Source organism: Pholis gunnellus, assembly GCF_910591455.1.
Source record: "Pholis gunnellus genome assembly, chromosome: 4".
NCBI lineage: Eukaryota > Metazoa > Chordata > Actinopteri > Perciformes > Pholidae > Pholis > Pholis gunnellus.
In genome coordinates, this window is record NC_136530.1 from 14,848,138 (window position 1) to 14,872,925 (window position 24,788).

At 40.4% G+C, this 24,788-nt stretch overlaps 2 protein-coding genes across 2 annotated transcripts; one reads left to right on the top strand and one right to left on the bottom strand.

The window, feature by feature from the left end:
• Positions 1-450: 450 nt before the first annotated feature.
• Positions 451-9,027, top strand: LOC306695005 (nuclear receptor subfamily 2 group F member 6-like). The gene is made up of 5 exons (XM_079158097.1): positions 451-1,171; positions 2,266-2,360; positions 5,201-5,535; positions 6,018-6,264; positions 6,815-9,027. Exons 1-5 carry the CDS (start codon positions 903-905, stop codon positions 7,087-7,089), a joined length of 1,221 nt encoding a protein of 406 aa, XP_079014223.1. The 5' UTR covers positions 451-902; the 3' UTR covers positions 7,090-9,027.
• A 1,172-nt stretch (positions 9,028-10,199) lies between these two features.
• LOC306694613 (occludin) lies at positions 10,200-24,434 on the bottom strand. The gene is made up of 8 exons (XM_079157531.1): positions 23,793-24,434; positions 22,623-22,814; positions 21,800-21,967; positions 16,387-16,550; positions 14,858-15,076; positions 14,050-14,221; positions 11,969-12,010; positions 10,200-11,642 (listed from the first exon to the last, which is right to left on the bottom strand). The coding sequence occupies exons 1-8, from the start codon at positions 24,393-24,395 to the stop codon at positions 11,544-11,546; spliced, it is 1,659 nt and encodes a 552-aa protein (XP_079013657.1). The 5' UTR covers positions 24,396-24,434; the 3' UTR covers positions 10,200-11,543.
• Positions 24,435-24,788: the final 354 nt, after the last annotated feature.

Here is a 24,788-nt window from a genome sequence, read left to right on the forward strand (position 1 = left end):
GCTTTGTGGTCAAGTCTTTTTTTTTTTTCCTTTGGGACTTTGCATTTCCAGAGCGAAATATTATCTTCATCAAGATCACCTCTGCTTCTATAACAGCTCAGACAAGTCAAGAGTGCGTCTGGACTAGAACTGCCTGAGATCAGCAGATAACACTTCTGCACGGCAGGAACTGGTTGGACTAGTTTATAAGTTGGAGGAGAGGGCAGGGCAGTTTAACCCTGCCTGAAGGAGAGCGGCGTTTTATTTTCCTCCCACTTTCTTGTCCTTTTGGGAGAAAGTCGAGCACTGAGAGAGGGGCAGAGCCGCTTTTTCATTGAGAGTGCGACTCTGTTTTGTTCCATATTACTATGCTTAGGGATAGGTAAGGTGTTTTTTTTTTTTTTTACTTCTTCCGGGGGTGAGGGTGTGGGGGGGGGGGGGGGGGGGGGGACGTAGAGAGAAAGTGGGAGGGAAGGAGAAAGAGAGACAGAGTCAAAGTGTAATTTATTGTTTCCAGTGAAAAGAGCAAGGCTGCACCCTTTTCTCCTGCCTGAACTCTGAACCACTCAATGTGTGTCTGAAGTTTTCTCAGACCTCGGGAGCCATTGATCGAAGGTCAGGACAGAGAACACAAGGGTGAAAGACAAGAACAGAGCAGAGGGATTAAAGAAGAGCCAGAGAGAAAACAGCACTGGGAAGGACCTCCAGGTCATTACAACCAGACGGCAAAGGGAAGAAAGGTCAACACGGGAGAGTCCGGGACAACTTTTTTATCCCACTTCTAGATCTTCTTGGACTTTAATAAAAGTCTGGAGCTGTTTTCTTGTCTGGGATCAGTTTTTAGACTTAAAGGGTAGTCGGAGGCTGGGGGACGGGGCAGGTCTGTGTATGATCCACTCACAGGGCTGCGTGTCTCAGAGAATATGGCCATGGTGAGCGGGGGATGGGGCAACCCCAACGGGGACACTAACGGACTGGGGGAGAAGGCTTACCTGAGGAGGGAGGAAGAGGAGGGCTCGCCTCAGGCCGGGAGCAGCGACGTAGACGTCGGGGACGAGGACAAGGCCTGCGTGGTGGACTGTGTGGTGTGCGGGGACAAGTCCAGTGGAAAGCACTATGGTGTGTTCACCTGCGAGGGCTGCAAGAGCTTCTTTAAGAGGAGCATCAGAAGAAACCTCAACTATTCCTGCAGGTGAGGGCTGCTGGGAGATTCAAAGTGCTGTCTTGTGTTGTTTATAGTTTGAACAGTATAGAGTTAAAGGAGACATATTCAATTTATGTTGCTTGCTCTTCTTGTATGACTACAGTGTCTCTTTTGCTAACACTTTTGGGAACACAAATCGTTAATAACACACTATAATGGTAGTTATTAATGTTATTAATGTATTTGTCAACTATAGCTCCTCCTGTTTAATTGGAGGTTAGGGTATTAACAAATAATAAGCAACAATATCGTAATAATATAAAATATTAGGAGAAGATATAATTGATGACTAATAATCTTTATCAATAAACACTTAAAATGTCCATATATTTGCATACAACAACATTATAGTGTTTTATAAACCATTTAGTAAATGTTTATATACTGCTTTTAAATGCTAAATGTGGGGTGGGAGCTAAATGTACCGGGGTTTTTTTTTTCGACATTCACATTTATGAATAGACACAGCAGATTAGTCCGTTTCTCAAGACATCACTCAGAGTGATGTGCTCCAGCCTTGAGTAGGTCTCACACACAGGCTTATGGGGAAAAAAATAAAACAAATGAAAGCCCTGAAGGTCAGTCATGTGAGGATGGATTGCCTCAGAAGGTCAACATTTCCATTATTCTTCACCACAGGAACCCAATGTTGCAACTTAATTCTCTGCTCTTACTAAGACTACTCTCAGCCTCTGAATGTCGTTGTTTCTTCCACATAATAATAATAATGCAACGCCGAGTGGAAGGTGTCTTTCCAGTCAGTTTGTCACGTCTGAAAAACGCTCCCGGTGAAATGTTGGCAGACCTCGTTCTCGTGTAAAAGGCAAACCGAGGGCGGGTAAGGCCTATGATTTACAAAGGTCACAGCCAGCTTTTCAACCTCGCAGTGCTCACATAGTTCACTCACCATAGGGGTCAATGAGGGGGGGAGAGGGAGAGAAAGGGGGAAGACAAAGATGTTAATATAAACTTCTTTAATTATTAGAAACTCACTTAAAGCATCTTACTATCATGGTGTTAACCGTGACTATCATTCTTTTTGCTCTATACTAAGTGTTTCATCATTTGTTTCCGTTGTTCAGATCAAATCGAGAATGCCAAATCGACCAGCATCACCGCAACCAGTGCCAATACTGTCGTCTGAAGAAATGTTTCCGTGTAGGAATGCGCAAAGAAGGTATCAAAGCTCTGTCATCCATTGCACAGCAGGTTAAAATGTGTTTATTTTAGGATTAGTAGACACGTGAATGAGTTTTTTAAATTTTTTTAACATTTTTTTTATAGCAAGAGGTGAAAAATCTAAGAGTGAGGTTATTGTTGTACGTTTAGGTTTCACAGAGGTGGACGATCCTTTACTTAAAGCTGCACTAATTGTTATTTTTGCATTAACAATTGATTTACTGACTATGTGTGACATGGTGAAAACCCAATGGGAATTATCACCTGGTTCCCCGCCCATCAGCTCTAAGGACCATTTTAGCATTTTTCAGCTCATCAACTTTACTGTTTTGGTTCGCTCTCATTAGCAGTGTTTCCAGAAGCAACAGAAAGCCCAGATGAACCTAATGTACACTGCCTGTCAAGCATCAAACAGCAGACAGACACAGTTAGTGAATATAGTGAACATAGCATTTAGCAGCTAAAAGACAGATATTTCCCTCAGGAGTTGGTGGAGACCAAAAACAGAGCTGAAAGAGAGTGAATATTGGACTTAACTCAAATAGAACACCAATGTTGCTCCTTAACCGCTGGATGTGTAAATAAGCAACTGCTGGATAGCATGTTTGCCATATCAACTTAAAATGTGATAATACTGTGTGTTAGTGTTATGTTTACAGCTTGTTGCGCTGCCTCCAAGTAGCCAAACAAATCAGTAAATTCAAGTAAAAGTTGAAAAATCCTTCTTTAAAGGTTAAAGTTCTGCTTTCAACATTTTACTGATCAGCAAATTGCACTAAAAGTATTAAAAGTAAGCTACTTGCTTTGTAGGTAAACATGTATTATTATTATTATTATTATTATTATAATAGCATTCTAATTTTGGAGCTGGGCGAGATGGAGCCAATTTGATGCATTTTATATGCTGTTGGTTAGTTTAAACTTGTATTTAATCATATTTTATAATACAGTCATATATGTTATTTATATAATATCTCAATCTTCAAAGTAGCTGCAGCTGTCAAATGAATGTAGTGTAGTGCAAAAAGAAAAATACCACATTTCCCCCTGAAATTAAACGGAATAGATGTATAAAGTAGCATAAAATGGAAGTCAAGCAAAGTACAAATACTTCAAAATTGTACTTAAGTATACAGGACTGTCTCAGAAAATTAGAATATTGTGATAAAGTTGTTTATTTTGTGTAATGCAATTAAAAAAACAAAAATGTCATGCATTCTGGATTCATTACAAATCAACTGAAATATTGCAAGCCTTTTATTCTTTTAATATTGCTGATTATGGCTTACAGCTTAAGAAAACTCAAATATCCTATCTCTAAATATTAGAATATCATGAAAAAGTATACTAGTAGGGTATTCAACTAATCACTTGAATCGTCTAATTAACTCGAAACACCTGCAAGGGTTTCCTGAGCCTTGAAAAACACTCAGCTTGGTTCAGTAAACTAAATCACACGTATGGGGATTATCACAATATTCTAATTTTCTGAGACAGTCCTGTATGTACGAAGCCCCTTTCTAGCACTGAGGTTCAAACCAATCATACCTTCTCCTTTTACATACCAACACATGATTCATGTGCAAACAGCCTTCAGCAAAGCACAAATACCTAGAAACACACATACAAACATGCTGATTTCGACAGAAACAGACACTGACATTTGCCAGTGATCCAAGCACAATATTTATAGTATCAACCAAAGCACGTTGTCAACCCGGAGCTCGAAGTTGACAAGTTCACTCAAAACATTAAGACGTCTGAGTCTCTTTACAGCATGTGTCTATATGTATATATATCCATTTAATGGATAATTTGCTTAATTTCTGCAAGGCTGATGATTCCCATTTCCCCTGGTGTAATTTATTTTCATACCAGCACTCTTACCCTCATTATCACATCACAAACTATTTCAAAAGCATTTGTAATTGTATTCCAGTTCCCCATAACCTTACTTGTATTTCAGTTTGTGTCAGAGGACACCACGAGCCGCTGTGCCATACATAATGTGCAGTGAGGTGACAGTCTGACAGGGGTTATATTGAGCCTGGTTATTAATGAACCGCGCTGACCATGGCCCATGACGCAGACTGCACTGTTTCCACATTAGATGGGAACGTCTGTTTCACCTTTAACCCAGACAGGGAAGCACACGCTCGCTGCTTTAAGTGAGATTTCGGCCTTTGAAACTACAGCCGATTCACTCATATTTAAAACAGCCAGTGGTGTTCTTTAAAGTGTGGTGCAGAGAGGGCAGCTCTCCATTAACCTCAGACAGAGCGCTCACATCAAGGTGTAGGTCTTACATTATAATCACTAAGGACTACAAATAGGAGCAGCACTCTCCGTATTAGACTGCAATCGATGTCTCATAATTACATTGTTAAAAGGTTGTTGATGAAAACATTATTTCGTTTTATTACAAGATATTTGCTGGACTAAACATCTACACTTTGGACATATTGTCGCTGTCCAAAGAAAGCCAAATAATATATGTTTTTTAGAAACATTGAAGGAAACAGTTATGGGTTGAGAACATGTATCTACCTCTTAAGCTTTATATACCATTTAAAACGTTGTCAGACAGCTGACAAGTTTTTTTTACACAAGGTTTTCACAGAACAGCGACAATATGACGAGTTGGACTGACACTTTCAATTATGTTACTTTAGAAATGTAAATCCATTTTCTACAACCTTCAAATTAAAATTCAAACTAAAAACTGTAATTTACTGAGTGAATGAGACAAACGGGACAAGGATCTGTTTCTCAGAGAGCACACACACACACCTCCACTAGGGTGTTCAGATCCTCATTCTGCTGTCTGTCTTTTTGCAGCAGTCCAGAGAGGACGAATCCCTCCATCTCACTCAGGTATCAGTCCCATCTCCCTGGCTGGTGGGGTTGGAGGTGCAGGGCCAGGTCCCATTGGGGCGGATTATTTCAATGGGCAGCCGGTGTCAGAGCTCATCTCCCAGCTCCTCCGAGCCGAGCCGTACCCCAGCAGCCGCTACGTGAACCCGTACAGTCAGGCCCAGATGCAGGCATCTGCCAGCGGAGCTTCCGTCATGGGTATCGACAGCATCTGTGAGCTGGCTGCCCGGCTCCTCTTCAGCACCATCGAGTGGGCCAGAAACATCCCATACTTCCCAGAACTTCCAGTCTCAGAGCAGGCGAGTCAAGACATAGAGTACCTTGTGACTTGTTTTCTTTTCCTGTCTGTTTTTTGTTTCGTTTTTTTTAACCACCTCACGGAGTCTATTTTAAAATTCATATGCAAATATTGAAGCTCACTGTGAAAAACTTCCGTTCTGCTTGACACCTAAACATTGATTTTATTCCGTCTTATCCCTTTACTCGACATGTGGCCCCTCAGATTTACCTTTATATGATTTACCTTTGTTGGTCCTGACCTCCACATAGCCCTTTTTTTGACACAAGAGGAAAAGCACAGATGTAAATAATGCAATTATTCATGGCTGAGTTCCATTTAGCAGCTTTAGGCTCATTGGCATACTGGGGCACTTTTAAACAGTCATTACTCACTGAGATACTTGAATACAAGAGAGCCATTGTGTTAGTAAGACCTGTGCTTTTCCTACTATGACAAAGTCTGAATGCCTGCTGGGACTCACCCTTTCTTTCATCTCTACAGGTGGCGCTGCTGAGGCTGAGCTGGAGCGAGCTCTTCATCCTGAACGCAGCTCAGTCTGCCCTGCCTCTACACATGGCTCCTCTGCTGGCAGCTGCCGGGTTCCACTCGTCTCCCATGTCTGCTGAGCGTGTGGTGTCCTTCATGGACCAGGTTAGGGTTTTCCAAGACCAGGTGGACAAGCTGAACAGGCTGCAGGTGGACTCAGCCGAGTACAGCTGCCTCAAGGCCATTGCACTCTTTTCACCTGGTAAGTCTGGTTTTGTTAGGCTATCTGGGTGATTAAAGCTCCTGTAACTGGAGGTCTTTGCTGTAAGCTGATCCCAAGTGTCTTTATAGAATACCAAAAAAAACCTGTCCGTATGATGTATTAGGCAGGGCCCAGTTTGACGTGGGCTCCTTTGACTTGACTGGATGTGACCTCTGACCTCACTGAAGGAGGACCAAAAGAGAGACAATTTCCTTTAAAGGAATAGTTTGACATACACTTATTCACTTTCTTTCCAAGAGTTATATGCGAAGGTTGGTACCACTTCGATGTCCTTTGAATATGAAGCTACAGCCAGTTGCCAGTTAGCTTAGCATAGAGACTGGAAACGTGTTATATCTTGCTTGTCTAATCTTGATAAAAATGAAGTATAACAAAGACGAGCTGTGGGTTATCAGAGGGTTAGATCTTCTCAAACTTTCCGCAAGAAAGCAATTCAGCATATTTTCCCCAAAATTCAGAACTATTCCTTAAAGGGACCAAAAATCAGAAAAATCAAATGGTGATAATCTTGTGTTTCTTTGCCTGACAGATGCATGTGGTCTGACAGACCCAGCCCATGTGGACTCCCTACAGGAGAAGGCCCAGGTGGCCCTAACAGAGTACGAGAGGTTGCAGTACCCCAACCAGCCTCAGCGCTTTGGCCGCTTGCTGCTGCGCCTGCCGGCTCTGCGCTCCGTGCCGGCCAACCTCATCTCCCAACTCTTCTTCATGCGGCTAGTGGGCAAGACACCCATCGAGACGCTGATCCGAGACATGCAGCTGTCGGGGAGCTCCATCAGCTGGCCCTACGTCCCGGGACAGTGAAGCCAGCTGACTCCAGAGTAAGGCAGACTGAGATCAGATTGGGTTGAATCAGAGCTCACAAAGATTACATATCCGGTACAAACTGAATGTTATGAATACAAACTGATATATATATATATATATATATATATATATATATATATATATATACACACACACATATATATATGTATGTATGTTTGCAGCACTTATCAGTTTTGCTCTGACCTCCATCTGATCTCTCTCTGTCTGATACTGGAGAGAAACACAGGGCTTTAATTAAACATCAGACTCTTATATGAGGCCATGTGCCTGTACTACCTCCTCCCATATCATCCCTAATGTGACTCAGTTTGAACCCAAGCTCTATGTGTTTTCCCTCTGCTTTGTTTAAAATGAAGCCACAGCAGTGGCACTTTTACAGGCAGAGCTTTATTATCTGGGACATGTTGTTTAGATGAGACCTAAATTGTGTCACGTTTCATTTGTGGAATGAAATCTCAGACTTTGTTACCAAATATATTTGTGTGAAAACTGAAAAGCATCACCATGTACAGCATTAAATCAAAGAGGCATGGGCATTGTATTGCATATTATACTATATGACGTACTTTATATACAAGACATTTTTATGTTGTGTACCTAAAGGAAAAGTTCAACATTTTGGTAAATACGCCAATTTACTTTGTTGCAGAGTTAGATGAGAAGTATACTCATCTGTACAGTAAATATGAAGCTACAGCCAGCAGCCGGTTAGCTTAGCTTAGCATAAAGACTGGGAACAGGGGGAAACAGCTAGCCTGGCTTTGTTCAAAAGTAAAAAAATCGATCCGCCAACACCTGTAATGCTCTCCAATTAACACACTATTCTTTGTTTAATCCGTACAAAAACTGAGGTGGAAAAACAACATGTTTTACGGGGTTGTGTGCTGGACTATTGCTTGGTCCGGGACCAGTAACTTTCTGGAGTCTCCACTGGTTGCAACAGCTATAGGCAATTACCCCCCGTAAAACAGCATGTTGTCCTTTTTACGCATTGTTTTTTGTACTGATTCAACTAATTAAATATAATTGTCCGTTTCCAGTCTTTATGCTAAGCTAAACTAGCCAGCTACCGGTTCTAGCTTCACACTTACTGTACTCTCTGCAAGAAAGTAAATAACCGTACTTCACAAAATGTTAGAGCTATTCCTTTAATATAGTATATTATACAATAATGTTCTTGCAACAGGAAGTGGTGAATGTACTCAAACACACCTGGCTCCTCAGTCACATCCCTCTCAAACATTATTACCTCATGTTGTATACATCAGTGACAGATTGTACATTGATGTGCTAAAGATAAATATAAAGGGATCAAGGTGTTTTTATCACAGAAACCTTAAACACTCATATTCCCCTGTAGGCCTGTCTGTCCAATATATTTGAATATATTTTGAAATGTAAGAGGACACCTAACGCGACTTGTGTCCTTTACTTCTATTAAAGTAGAGGTTGTTCATTTTCATTTTCTTTCAGATTCATGGTCCCCTTTGAAAAATAGTGTGTTATAGCACAGGCTAAAGTGGACAGAGGTCACTTTCAGATCATTATGCTTGTGCAAGGTACTCCTAGTGTTGTAAGTGTTGTAAAGTTTATGGTGTTTGTTGGTACTGAGATAAAAGGGTACTATGCAGTCACATTCATGAGTGTTATTGCCATGAAGTGTGACCAGCGACAGTCAATGTGACAAATGTTTTTCTTGCCAAATTAACTGACTGAAAGAAAAGACAATGTGGGGAAAAACGTGTTTTTGGTAAAACTCTTTTGTATTTCCCATAAAAAAGACAACAATGATACTGATACTGTTCTTGAATCACTTTGTGTTATTTGTTGGAATATAAGGATAGTGATTTGACTGTGTAGCTTTGCTTTATAAAGAAGCATGTTTCTTGCAAAAAAAATGCAAAAGAAGTTCATACGAGAAATAAAAAAAGAATGTACATACTCTCTGTGGATGACTTATGTCTCTGAGACATTAAGGCACTGCACACATCTGTCAAAATCAGAGACACTTTGCCAGTCATTTTAATGTCAAGGTTCCTGTTTGGAGCTGAAACAATAACACTTATTTAATTCGCCCAATCAAGTAAAATTGCTGAATATTTGACCAGTTTCAAAATGTCAGAATATTCTGCTTTGCTGTGCTTCATATTAATGATTCGTTATTAATTGAATATGTTTTGGACTGTTGGTCAAACAATTTTAAAATGACACCTTTACCTTTTTCTTTTTCACGATTGGTGACAATTTATAGATTTAAATCATTAATCAATTAATGACAAACAAATGAGGTTATTTGATCATGAAAATACTTGTGAATTGCAGCTCTATTCTTGATATTGGGCATACACATTTGCATTGAAAATGTCAAGTTGATTTAATTTATACAGCTCAATATCACAAATTTGCCTCAAAGTATACTTTAAAATCAGTACAGCATACAACACCCTCTGTCCTGAGACACTCACTTTGGAAAAAGAAAAAGTCTCCAAAAAAACCTTTAACTTGGATAAAAATGAAGAAACTTCAGGAAGAGGAACAGAGGAAGGATCCTCTTCCAGGACAGACGGAAATTTAACAGATGTCGTGTGTACAGAATGATTGAATGACAATTATGGCGATTGTAAATATAAATGAAGAAAATGAATCCAGGAGGCTGTCGAGAAACTTCAGTTGTTACCAGCAGATGAACATGAACCTTTGAACCACCATTGAAATCTGGAAAGAGTACAGATTACACAAACACACAAGAAGCAAAACTGAAGGTTAATTTGTGTTTTGTAGCATTTCGTTAGTTACTCAAGTAGAAAATAAAAATGTTGTTCTTTATGTGTACTATCTGTGAAACTGCAGATACTGGTGCTGAACAGCTCCAGTATAGTAAATTGGTTTTAAAAAGTAGTTTACCAAAAGAGGGCAGCAACAGCTTACCTTGAGCTGACAGTGATTGGATCGTGGTTCCCTGAAGTCATCCTGCTCTCCCTGCTGGACGCTCACTGCAGATGCACAAAGCTGCAGCTATCAGCAGGGTCAGCAAAACATGGAAGACGTGAAAAAATAAGAGACAGGTTTATCTAATTATAAGAGAATTAGATTTTTTTATTATTATTGAACTCAGTACTTTTTAGACATCATACCTTCTGGAAGTATACAGTTACAAAAAATGGTCTTATAATAGCATCGAAGAAAATAAATTCGTACAAAAATAAATGGCTCGCAAATGGTTTGTAAAATGACAACATTGTTCTTGGTAAAAATACAAATGCATGAGAAATGAAGTGTGTCTGAATAATTAACACATTATAACATCCACTAGATCCTAACACTTTGCACAAGAAATGGATTAATACAAAAATGACCACACATGGAATTAACAGATGATCGTTTTTCATTGGCAAAGAATCAAATGAAAAGATGAGCGTAGCTTATAGACAGTGAAAGAAACAGTGTTTTCCAGTTTGTTGAGGAGCTTGCATGATAAAAAATATAAGATAAAGTAGTCAGGATTTTTGTTTACTCATTTGCATAGCTTAAGCACATTTTGAATGATCAAAAATCAACCACAATGAGTCTTTAGTAGGTGCAAAAAACAGAACTAAGATATCTGCTGAATCTAATAAACATATATTGTAAATTTGTTCTTGGTACGTAGTATGAACAATATTCATTAAAAGCATTTATGAAACAACGATGTCTCACATATCTCAATGGCGACTTTGTCCCCTTTTTGGTCTCACTGCATCAATGACAATCAATATAAAAATATTGGTTTAAAAAAAAAAAGAAAAGCCATAAAAACACGTGGTCCCGGCAGAGAGCAGTTTCAACTTTACTGACGTTAAAATTAGTCACGAACACTAACGCAGAAGATGAGAAAAAGCACAACTAAAGTTCATATGTGACAAAGATTTGCTCGCAAAACAATCCTAGCAACCCGTCTCCCCCATTACTACGTTCTCTACAATACTGTTCCACCTCTTATCTGTGGAGATAAAACAAAGACAAGTTGGAGAGCAAACAGAGCCACAGAAACCTAGCACAGTGTTATCACAGGTGACTGAAGGTCAGGTACATTTTTAATGACATTTCTCAAAACCACACCCTCTGAGCCGCACAAGTGACTGAACACTGCAAACAATGATGCTGAATTGTTAGAGAAAAGGCAGTGTTTGCTGTGGAAGTGGCTACAGCCGAGCGCCCTGCTTCCATTTTCTTAAAAAAAAAAAAGTAGTTATTTATTCATAACTGATGTTCCCTATGTGTGTGTGTGTGTGTTTGTGGGCTGTTATCCAGAGTGTGTTGATTCTGTACAGGTAACTTTGGTCTTGGCATGTCACAGTCTTTGTAGTATTTTGGAGTGTATCTTGGCCTGTGTGTCTGTGAGTGTTTGCTGTGAGGACCACAGAGCTGAGTGTCAGGACTCAGTGGGTTCATCAGTGGTTCTTGTCGTAGTCCTTCACGATGCGTTTGAGGTGGAACAGCTTGTGTCTCAGCATGCGACACTCTTTCTTCTTAGACCTGTAGTCGGATGTCTACAGAGCAGAGAGAACACTAGATGAGTCATTTCATAATACAAAACAGCGCAGAAATGCATGAGTTATCCAATAATGCTAGAGAATGAGAATGTTAGCTCTTCTGCTCTAAAGAAAGAGTTATAAAAGCTCCATGATAAACTGTCAAGGAAAATGTTCAGAGAAAAAGTTTTATGTACAAAAGAACACGATGAAATCTAAATGAGGTGACATTTTGTAGCTGGATGTTAATAACTTAACGCTTCCACAAATAACTGCAATATATTTTGAATAAAGTCTTTATGGTGTTTAGTTTATATGAAGTATCATCAGAGATGTTTGCTCACCTGCTTCAGATCCTTCAACTGATTATATTCCTCTGCTACAGCCTGTGGGAAAATGAGGAAGAAACATTTGTTGTGATCTCACATACAAACTGAATCTTAGAAGAATCCGTTTTGTGCACTCAGGACCTTGATGATCAGGGATTTTAGTCTTTGTGTGTCTATCTAAGTCTTTGCAATGTATACTTGCATCTCTTCAATGGCGTACATCAGTTGTCGCCAACCCGTCGATCGCGATCGACAGGTCGATCTCGGAGACTTTCCCTGTCGCTCTCCAAAATAAAATAAAAATACATTTAAAGAAAAAAAAATCCTGTGCTTTTATTTTGAAGGGGATTTTGTCTGCAGGCTGTCTGCTCATCATCTCCGCTTGTGTGCACGTCTCAGAACGCGCAACTGGTGGGCCCCACCGAGGCGGGTCTATGAAGCAGTTTAGCCAATTGCTGATTAAAGATATAAATGAGTGACATACAATTTAGCCAATCAGCGTCCTCAAATAGATTCAGAGTGGGGCCAAAATGATCTGGCCCCAAGCTGCGCGTTCTCGTCAGGAGAAGTCTCGACGGGCGAGCATTAGCGCCAGCGCGAGCACTGCTCCTCCAAGACCCGTTTGAGAGGAGACGTTTGGCGGAGATTCTGCAGTTAAAGAGCTGATCCCAGATCAGCCTGACCTCACAATCAGACAGCAGACTAGCGGGAAAGAGAAGCAGAACATAAAGCTTCTCTACTAGCTGTGCCAGACAGGTTTGGCTAGCTGGATGCAGTCATGCTAACAACTTAGTTAGCTTTTTAAAACAACGGGGACAGATCCAGCACGGACAGTTAGGGAGTGAGGGATGAGGAGGTAAGGAAACATGAGAACACCAGGGTAGGGAGTGAGGGATGAGGAGGTAAGGAGACAGACACCTCACAGACTGCCTCAGACTGGCTGTCTGTGCTTATGAGCCGAACTACAAGGCACTCACAGACTGTGTTCAGTCACAGCCATCACACTGACTTGAGTCACATGACTTCTGATGGCATTGTGATGGGACACAGAGCTGAACTGCACTTACATTAGTTGCACTGACTGAGAATTGTGTCAGTGTTGTGTTGTAACGTCAGTTGATAAATACAACAGTTAATATTGGTCGTTCATCCAGCCTGCTCATTGCAAATGTGTTTTTTCTTGTTCATATTGTGTGCGGTTAACAAATAATTTCCTTTTTATGTTGCACTGAAATGAAGTCATTTAGTGTGTTCTTGGTCACATCAATTTGAAAGCTGGACCAAAGTGTTTGATTTCATTCAATTATAATTAGGCCAAATAAAAAGCCTCAAGTTGTAAGTACAGTCTGGACAGTCTTTTTCTCTCAACACCTCAATAAGTAGATCTTGCCGGTCACCAAGGCAGAGGTCAGGGATCTTGGGCTTAAAAAGGTTGGTGACCACTGGCGTACATAATAGTGTCAGGAAAGAGGCGATAGAGGACTGAGATGTTCCAACCACAACCCAAGACAAAGTCAAATATGTCAGATATGATATCTGGTTGACTCATCAGTGCAGTGACTCAACTGAGAATCATGAAAATGCTAAACGTTGTGGGTGCATTTAAAAAAAATGTACTTTAACAATTCGTAAATATTCAGCACATTCAGTACATTTCTGCCTAATTGTGAACTGTTGAAGTGGCAGTTTGATTTCAGGCTAATCAGCATTGCAAGGATTACGATTGCATTACTCAACAATTAATATATTTTTACTCTTTATTATTAATGTAGAATTCTTGCTTTGAGGCCCCTTAACACAAAGGGGTGGGTGGCTCATAAAACATTACAAATTAAGTTTATAAAAAAGAAGGACGCAGCATGAACCCAAAACTGATACTAGGAGTGTGGAACAGATTTCAGCATATTACAACTGCAAACGGCAAAATGATAACCTTAATTTTTGTCAATTGTTAGGAAATAGAAGCTTGTTTTGGCATAAACAAGAATAACATTTCTTAATTCACGTGGCTTTTTGAGATAATATTGCGTATTGCATTCCTGACTCATACATTCCTTTTTCCTGAGTTTAGGAGCTGAGCACGGCATATATCTGACCTGGTATTTGGCAGAGGTGTCATCCATGGTGTCCAGCTGCCGGCTGACTCTGTTCAACTGGTCATTAATGTCGTCCATCTCAGTACACAGGCGCTTGTATTCCCTGAGGTCGACATCAAACTCTCTCTTATAGTCTTGACGCTGAGCATCAGATGTTATATCTGGGTACGTACTGGAGGAGGAGGAGGAGGAGAAGATGGAGAGAATTCAGCATCAGAAAGACTTAAAAACACTTTTTGCACAAGAACGTCATACCTTACAACCTTTACTGAGGTCATCAAGTTTACTACTGAAGCACAGGAATGCAGTGCACTGGTTAATGAGTAACAGTGTAGGTGCTGGTTTCAATAATGCTGTGTTAGTATGGGTGGATCGAACAACAGCCAAATAAAACTGCTTTCTCATAAACTACAATGACGACCATGTTTTGTACCTTTGGCCCAATTCTCATTATTCCTGAGTACAGCCCATGTGAACTTGAATGCCTCAGAGGATTAACTCCCCTCCTGGACAGAGAGAAGCGCGTACAGCCTGAAGCCTTTTCCAAGCTTTGCCGTTTAAGCATCTGTTTATTTACTATTCTGTACTTCTATCCAAAAGATGTTCCAGCTGCATGCTCCTGTAAATCATGTCACTCTAATGTGAGCTTGATTTTCTGAGCTTACAGTTGTTCATCTGAATCAAAGAATTTGGGTCTGGTCCTAAGGGAGAGACTGCAATCAACATTCTTTGTTCCAAGATAATAACATTTCCATTTTTAATCCAGACAAAGTATGAGCTGCAGGGAGATACAATAGTACATTCTTACTTCTCCCACTCTTCTCCGTCAAGTTCATTGCCGGTCTCTCCTCCTGTGGTGTACTCTGTCTCATACTGAGACTCGTCCAGCTCAGGGTTACGTCTGCGTCTCTTGCCCCTGTTGGCAGAGGGTTTGCGACCGCCGCCAGTCTCCTCTGACGGGCTGGAGCTGGTTCTTCCACCATGGGAGAAGGCTTCTGACGGTCTGCTGGTGGTCCTATCTGAGTACCTGCAGGACAGCAACATCAAAATGAACAACAATTCTGTAATGACTGCCTTCCCACTGGAACCACTAATGAAAAAGTATTTTTCAGGGAAATAGCATTACACTAAGACCACAATTTAGTTGGAGAGATATTATTAAAAATAGAACCTTAAAGAGGTTACTGAAATCACCCCATTCCCAGTGGACATCGTGCTCTTGACCACATAGAACAAATAAAGCAATCATGACCCAAATAACACCAAGAACTTAAATATGTGAGGCAGTGTCTAAAGAAAACAAATATTAACTTATATGGCCCAGACAGATAACATGTGGAGGAAGGTAAACACTTTGACCCACTGATGATGATTGTTTCTTACCCCCTACACTTTGACTCAGTGACAGCACTTTAATAACGGGAAGGAGGAAACATGCTCAATTTTGTCTCGGAGGGATTTGTAGAGGAACCAATTCCAGCAGTGCACATATTACAACTTCTTTGAAAAAAAGGCTGTCAACAATAGAGCACTCCGACATTCTTCTGCTTATGAAAACGCCAGCTGTTTACTCTATGAGAGAGGAAATCGTCAAAACAATAATATTCTGTACTTTGAACCAAATCTAAATCCTGCTTCGTAAAATTGGATTATTTGGTTTTAGTGTTGAACATTAACAGTGCAATTCACCTTAATCCGGTCAGTCAGAGCATATTTCTGAATACGAGCTCGGCTTGTTTTTTCAAAAGGTACTGAGATGTTAAGTAACCGTGAGGAGCAATGCACTTTTAGTCAAACACACTGCAGTCCTGAGAACACTAATGCAAACAAAAACAAGGTGCATGACAAATCATTTCCAGCATTAAAGAAAAGCAAATACATTCAATCACCAACATCCTGCCTTTTCCCTTCATCAGAGATTTCAATGAGCATGAGAAAAAAAAACAGGGAAAAGTTAATCCAACAAGGGCTCAAAGGTCACACACATAGCTCCACAGAGGGCAATATGTTTTCATGGGCTTTAAAACAGAGCAGTGATTACATATCGCTTGTGTAGTCACATGTTTGGAGGTTCATTGTTTGTGTGGAATCAATCTATCTATCTATCTATCTATCTATCTATCTATCTATCTATCTATCTATCTATCTATCTATCTATCTATCTATCTATCTATTTATCTATATGTTATATATCTGTCTTCCTGTAAAACAAACATATTTTCGACGACTCATCTTGGAAGTCTGGGGCTTATATTAGCCAAAATAAGCTTCATCTGATTTGTATGTATAATTCTATAATCTGAGCGGACAAGGGGTCTGAGAATACAGGTCACCCACTCTTTGTTGTCGTTGGTGTCCTCATTGTAGGAGCTGCTGTCCACCTTGGGCGGGGGGTAGGAGATGACACTGTTCACTGAGGCGTTGAGCAGCCCGGCTCCCTTCTCTGACACCAGCAGGGTGGGGGCGTCTTGAACACTGCGGCTTTCCTCCACATTGTTCACCTATAGCAGGCAGGAAGGAACAGACTCAGCAAACACAAACAAACACCTAAAGCGCTCACAAAGAACTGGCTACAGGCTCATTTTCTGACTGGCATCCTGTTAAAGAAACCGTTATTTTTCTCCTTGAAAGAACAGTCAGACGTGTAATTGGACAGCACAGGCCAACTCCTCCAATGAGGGTTATCTGTTTGGTTCACCGCGCTTGAAAAGGTCAAGACAACAAAAGCAAAGGCTGACTTAACCATTGATGGTCTCTTGTTTACAGCATTTCATCAAGTTTCTTTCTAAAAGCCCTATAACCTAAAAAGAGTGGTCATAAGTGAGGATATAATATATACACAGAAAATATCTGACAATAATTTCAGCTTTACTTCTTTCTATTGTCTTATGTCTTCATGAACACCTGGAACGGATGTGTTCCCCCTTTCTGTCTTCAAACAAAAGGTCTGTCACGTAAATAAATTCCCCTTAATCTGTATTTTCAAGTCCTTCCTGTGAGTTCAGAGAGCCTGCATGAGGGAATTCCTCACAATGAAGGCCTCAGGGGTGGTTACTGTTTCCCCCACTGGTTCCAGTAAACGTATCAATCATTAGATATCTTTTACACAAGCTCTACACAAAACATTTAAGTCTAAACTTTAAACAAGTCTTACTGTTTCTCTGCTACGTGGAGGACTAACTGGCTTTAGCAGAGGCCCTTTGGTTGTTTTTCAAATGTAATACCACAAGGAGGATATGAGGCGGGTTTTAAATTAAGCAGGCACATGGCATCTGACTTTGTACACTAAATAGCACTGAAAATGGTTGGGGCTGGAAAAACATCAAAAGCAGAGCATCGTGAGGAATGTTCCTCTGAAATAAGACATCTAACACCTTCTGCACCTGCACAAGAAGACATTAATAATTCCTGTACCAGTCCTGCTTAGAAGTGAGAACGTACGATTCCCCAACTTTATATAACCCTAAAAAAAAACATTCACCCTCCTGCTTACTTGGGGTGGTATATTACTGAGCGATCTCTTAAATTCCTCACAGTACAGGAGCATCAGCCTAGCCCCCAAGAAACAATAACCATGGTGGGTGGAGTGCTCGGCTGGGGGAGACTTGCCCTTCTTGCAGCTGCAGGAGAATCCTATTTGAAGACTTAACTACATGTAAGAATCCCAACAATGCACTCTCAGTGTGCAGCACAGCGGCTGCTGGGCTGTGAGCACAGTGTGTACGCAAAGTAAGAATGTCTGAGAGTCCTGGACCTGGTGAAGAAAAGCATGAAGTGAAAGATGGAGAGAGACCGAGTGAGGCAGCGAGACGAAGCTGTGGATGTTGATGAGAGAAGGAGCAAAGCAAAGCACAGCGACATGCAAAGTGAGGGAAGAGTGCATGTGTGATAAAAGGAGAAGGAGAAGCAGAGCAGTGGCACGGAGACTCATGACGGAAAAGGGTCGAAATGAATTGAAAATTAAAAAAACACTCTTAATTGCAGTGATGTGCTTTACCAAATTGTGAATGTATTCACAGCAAGTTATATTTAGTAGCAGCGATTGACATATTTAAAAGAGAAAATATAATTAATGTTGCAATTTTCAAATCACAAGAGCCACCATCGACTTTGCACTGCATCATCTGGAAGGACAACTTTAGCTGTAGATACGCAGGTCAATTACGTCGGGAATTCATTTTGAAAATAAAAATAAATCATCAGGTCTTCAAAACTAAAAACCTCATTCATTGAATGGACAACTGGTCAAACTAATCACATTTAGATATTGTTCTACACTCTACAGTACTCTTCCTTTAAGAGATGTCAATAACAAAAAGCCTTTTTTCAAGTGAGACCAGGGATTCCACTTTGGAAGAAATATTTACAAAATCTTTGTTATTCAGGGTGCAGCAACATCTTGTTTCCCAATACAATATTATTCTAACTTGTTTAAAGGTGCAATGTGTGGAAGATCTGGCCAGAAATGTAGCTCAAAACATGAAACAAAGAATGAACTAACGTTATCAACAGAATATGAAGAAGTAACAATTTTAACATGATGTCAAAGATGCCTATGTACTGTGTTGCAGAGATATCTACTGAAATGAGCACGCTAACCAGCTAGCCCCGGCCGGTCCTGTCTTGTCATACTACTTGCACCTCGAGAAGCGATGGTGAGACGCTGTAGTGTTCAATCTGCCCTCCGTCCAACGTGAGAGGACGAGGACGTAGAACTGCACCAAAGGCATGTTAATCACGTTGAAGCTACAGGTTCGGTGTACATTTGTGTATTGGATTAAATCCAAAGTGGGAGAAAGGAGAAAACTACTCGTATTTTCATTTAGCCCCTTCAGAAGGTAGTCTCCTGGTGGTGGGACAAAAATACGAGTTGTTTCCCCGTTTCTGCCACTTTGGATTTAATCCACTAAACCAACTCTCAAAACGTCCACTGACCGTACAGCCAGCATTTAGTGGCACAGTAAATACAAAGATGGCTAACCTGAACTGTAGGCCGACGCCACACGTGAAGGTTATAAGATAGCAGTGTTATTTTGACGGGTTCTCAGAGTTTGGTAGACTTTTGCCTTTTCTTGCACAGCTGTAAATTATCAGTTGGCCCTGAACTTTTTTTTTTTTTTTAAACTGATGACTGTAAATGTAGGTTGTATGGAACTAGTAAAAGAGGTGAAATGCATGCCCCTCATTTGTTTGGAGCACGTGGCCAGGTATTACACATTGCACCTTTAATGTCTACACAGTATAATGTTTTAACAATGTTATACTTTTGCTTCTAACAACACTCACTCTCTATTATGGATGTTTAAACAGCGTCTATGAAACCAGCCTAGGATGCTTTCCCTCTCAGCTGTGCAGCTCTTCAATGTTTCCAGCACACACACAGCCCTGCAGAGACCGACTCTGATGACCTCATGCAGCAGACACAATGCAGCAGCTGAATGAGGCCAGTGTGTGAGGTCATCAGAGCATGCCAGGCCTCCCTGAGCTCAGCAACAGAGATGGGTACAATCTCAAACCAACCACAGCCTCAGACTGTCACTGGCCTTGTGTTTAAAGGAGTCAAACAAGCCCGATGACTCATTTTGTGGCACAGATACAGACTGCAGGTAGCGCAGCAATATAGAAAATAAATAACTGCAGGAACATTGGAAATATGAGTTCAATTCTACCACACTAAGATACCCAGTTTATTGAGGTTTTTCCAAAGATAAAATAAGTAACTATTAATAATAAAGTCATCAGACCTTCAATAACAATCACATATTCTAAGATTCATCTTCCTTGGAAACTCTTTGCCCTTTCCACCACCCTTTATAATAAACAAAATATCTCTTACTCTTTCTTAAAGCAATATTAACATCAAATATCAAGATTTGTGAAACTTTTAAATGCAGCAGCAGTGTCACACTCCATTACTGTATCCACCATGAAGTCCGATGACATCAGTGTCAGACACTAGTGCTCGTCATAGTATTCACTCTAGGCTTGACTCATCTACTCTGCTCTGCCTGTACGCCTCCGTGTGCATGTATCCATGTTCTAGGCAAAGACGACCACTCTTAAAAACAAACAGCTCTATATAATCCAACAAAACACCATGTCTGTTTAGTGCACGAGATAAAGTGTGACCGGCAGCACTTTCTACGCACTTCATTGACTAATTTGATCAAATATTAGAGCTAAGCTGGTACTTCTAAGTCTTTGGAGTGTACCTGTCAACCCCTTACTAAAATAAAACAATTAGCACACCATTTAAATAAGGTTTGGATGCTAGACGTATCACTATCAGTTAGCACGGGCAAATTAATGGGTGGATGGGGCGTAAAGGACTCCTAGCAACATTTAGTTTTGTTTATTTGTTTTTTTTCCTTTCAGAAATTTAGCTTTTTTCTATGTATTTGTATTTCTTTCACTTGCAATTGTCATTCATGTACAATATTCCATGTGTCTGCATGTATTGATTTGTGTTCCTGACACTCCCCTGTGTTAAAGCAAACATTGGATGTGGACATCATGTGTTGGGGAGGATGCTGACTACAGTTTTTAGAAACAGAGCGGAAATATTCTACAGACCTAGTTTTAAGATACAGAACAATAAAAAAAAACTGAATGTACAGAGCTTTTGATGTTAACTTATTGTCATTCACTGTATAAAACAGGCATCATTTGAAAAGTGGCAGGTCGAGTCAATAATTAACCCATAGCTCAGGTCTCATGTGACTAGTGCGATGTTGACATTTAAAAACCCGAAGGCCGTCTCTCTAGAAACCGCCTGCTTGCTTATCATCTTCTCAGGTGGTTAATGATTATTCAGAGTGAAACCAGGTAGTAGACCATGAGCAAACAGTTACTGACCCTGAACAAAGTGACTCAGTCAGAGGAAACACTGTTACGGTAGTGTGAAAATTTCCCTGCTGGATCCAATAAACTCATAAAGATCTGTATATGACTTCTAACTCAAACAATGAAAACATATGAGAGATTTTGAAGTGGTGAACAACATCTGGACATATTGTGTCACATAGCATAACAAGTGACAAACCCAACTTTGGTAATGTGCAAAGTCACTGCTTTATATTACTGCATCACCGCCAGTCTCTAACCTATCTTTATAACTGATGACTACTTAAGCAGGAGGAATACCTCACTGGCGACCAACCTTCTTTACTTACTTTACATCAGCGTAAGTACAACTTCAGCGTAGGTACAGAATCACTGTTTCCTACAGGATTGGATTGTATTTGTGGTGGTAGCGTGTGCGCATTGTTTTATAACTGTATTGATTACTAAATAAAAAGAGTGCAATATTGTGTTACATCAAAATGATTGATATTCATTACATTTTAAATATTGAATTATGGAATTTTTTTACATTTTATTCATCCACTACATGATTAGACACTCCTTCTGCTGACAAAATGAGCTTGTATTGTAGAATTCAGAACAATCCAAATGGAAAACACGGAATTTGGGAAAAATATAAGACGGAACCTGAAAAAAAGCCCGATTTGAGCTGGTGTGACCCCAACGCAAGATGTTATCTTGTTTCATCCTCTTATCAAATCCGTCTGTGAACATTGTATTCCATCAACTTTCCTTAGGCTGGATTTAAACCTCTGTGACCCTGTTCATTTGACTGCAAGCTGTGCGTGCCCAAACTCAGGGTCAGTTAGGGTCGGAAATGTGATTTTTCTTTGTAAATCCCATGTAAATCCTATTAACCTGTGACTACCATCCTGTTGTCTCTTACCCATTCTTCTACGTCTCTGCCCTCTGAGGCCTTCCCGCCAACAAGAGGCTCTTCCCAGTAGATATTTGGTTTCCCGTAGCGCCAGATCTTCCCTCTTGTTCGGTGAGCAAAGAAAGCCGCAACACCGAAGGCAACGACAACCAGGAATCCACACACCATGGCAACTCCCTAGAAAAGCAAGAATATGAGAATAAAATCTGGAACGTTCTCAAGGAGATAAGCTGTAAGATAAAGCTGCTTTATCCTGGTACTCAACGTACACAAATAAACACGTGACTTCATTCAGCGAAAATATCACATTTTGTTGCTCTGTGTACCCAGAAACTGTAACAAATGATAACATATTACACAACAGTACAGGACTGATAATATGTGAATATGCTTTATGAGTCCAGATTTATCTCACAACACAAAGCATTTCAATCACATTAATTTTATGAAAACAAACCTAATCATCAACAACAACAAAAAATCTGATAATTAAATAATAATCTAATAATAAACAACGCCAAACATTTACTGGTTACAGCTCCAAAAATGTGAGGATTTGCTGCTTGTCTTTGTTTTATATCACTGTATATAGAACATATTTGTGTTTTGGGCTGTAGTTCAGAGAAAATAATTAGTTAAAAATATATGTTGTGGCCTTCACCGCTCATCCAATTTAAAAAAACCTTCCAAATAAGCTACTACAGTTACAACTCTAGCCCAATCAATTTAAAATCATGTTATAAATAGAATTATACATCTACTTGAATTGATCCTCAAGAGAGTTATATCAAATACTGACTCAACTGTTGATTTCTACTTAATATCTACACACCTCCTGTGGGTCAACAAAGCAGTAATGGTAGAGATACTGGTTGTAAATGGGGAAGCCTCCGACTCCTCCCATCTGTGAGTAGCTGGTCTGGTAGAGGTTCTGGCACATCATTAGCATGGGATTGTACATCATACTGGAGGAGCCCTGGGCCATGGGGTTCACCCCAACGATGTAGACGATGCTGATGATGCCCTGGAACAAACAGTGATCGATAACAATGAGCACAGATAAACTGTAACACCTTTATAGGTTTAAGAAAACAAACTATTTAAGACAGTAGAAATAAATAATAACAGATTGGATCCCAGACTGGTGCCGTTTAATTTTTAATTTTAAAACATGCACATTTAAATAGCGTTCATGACAGAGATGTGTGTTTTCACTGTTAGATGGGATGTGAGAAGGGAACTTCCAAATATTAGACATGAATGTGGGATACTGCAGCAGGAAATTGCTGATGTAGAATCAGGCAGCATAATCTAAACAGAGGTCAACAATCTCTGTGCATGACTCAGGTAAGATTGAAAATGAATTTCAGTTTGAGCATTCTTGTCCCTTACAGCAATGACTTGAGTATATTGCCCTGCATCTTAGTGTCTTGTTGCTGGATAATGATAAAACACTTAACCTGTTTTATCTCAGGAGTAGTTATGGATATTTGCCATAAACCTTATGAGCGGAGAAACAATATATTTTGTTTTTCTGGGTATGAAGTTTGTGCAGCAGTTTCAACTTTAAACCGTTGTTACACACCACAGCATAAGTCCAGTATACGATCTTTGGTGTATTCTAAGCCACTGTGGGCTGGGTGTGTATGACATGAACACAAACTAAAAGTAAAGACTTTGATTTAATAATAGGAGCTGCAAAATCTATGACAAACAATGTCCTTATTCTTGAGAATAAAAGACAAAGTGTTAAGCTCTGGATATTATTGGTTTAGGAAAATCAGAAAGCAAAATTGTACCAACTATAACTGTAGTAAATCTCTTGCCCGGCACTTTTTTGATGAGTCTTCCATCTGTTTTAAAGTTATCTATGTTCTACTTAAATTGTGATTTCTGTAATATTTGGCTCCCTTGTTCCCTCTACGGATACATCTTGTGCTTCAAATGAATCATTCATCACCGGTGTCCTGTTTTATGTTTTACTATAAAATGTGAGTCTTACCTGCAGGACAGCCATAATGATGCTGGCTATCATGAGGGCCAGAAAGAACTTCCTACAGCGGACCATGTTGGATTTAGAGAAGCTGGTAATGAAGAAGGCCAGTGCCCCTATGAAGTTGATGGCTGCCATGGCAATCATGGCGGTTTTGGCTGAGTACGGTGAGACGTAGGAGCCACTGTTGCCGTAGCCTCCTCCATAGCCTCCTCCGTAGCTTCCTCCATAACCACCGAATCCTGAGCCGTAGCTGCCGCCACCGTATCCGCCGCCACCGTAACCACTGCCACCGCCATAGCCCATTCCCATTCCCATGCCCATTCCATACTGCATGTCCCACATGAGAGTGGAGGCCACGCAGGCAAATATCGCCACACACAACACGATCACCGTAGCCATCATGGCCTTGATGATCCCCGGAGGAGACAGCCATTTGTAGAAGTGCTGCGGTTTGTCCTCAATGTAGTACGATCCCGGGGGAGGTGGGTATGCATTGTAATCGCTCTGAGGGGCATTGAAGCTGCCTGGAGGGCCAAAGCCATTGTTGGATGGCGAGCTGAAGGGAGGACTGTAGACAGGTGGACTCTCGTAGTGCTGCTTGTCAAACATCGCTCAAAGATGTCCTGAACTGGAAAAACAAAACAGAAAGAGTTTGTGGATAGCGGAGAGAGCAAAGTGTACTGCACTTAGCTGGTGAGATATGTCCGTCTCTGTTTTTCAGCAGCACTGATATGAGTAATGCTACGTGGAGATATGGGAAGTTAGGCGTGACTGTCTTTGGTAATGACATTTAGTAACAGTGTAAATGTTTTACCATTTCCAGGGAGTGTGATTTATGAGGGCACAAGTTAGGCTTGTTTATGCAACTTCTTATTTCTGTCAGGTTGAGTAAATTAGGTTTTACAGAGAGCAGAGAGTTCAGCACTTATCATAATATAAACTAGATTAGAACTGCTTTCCTACATTAACAGAAAATATAAATATATTAGAACGTTGACCTTA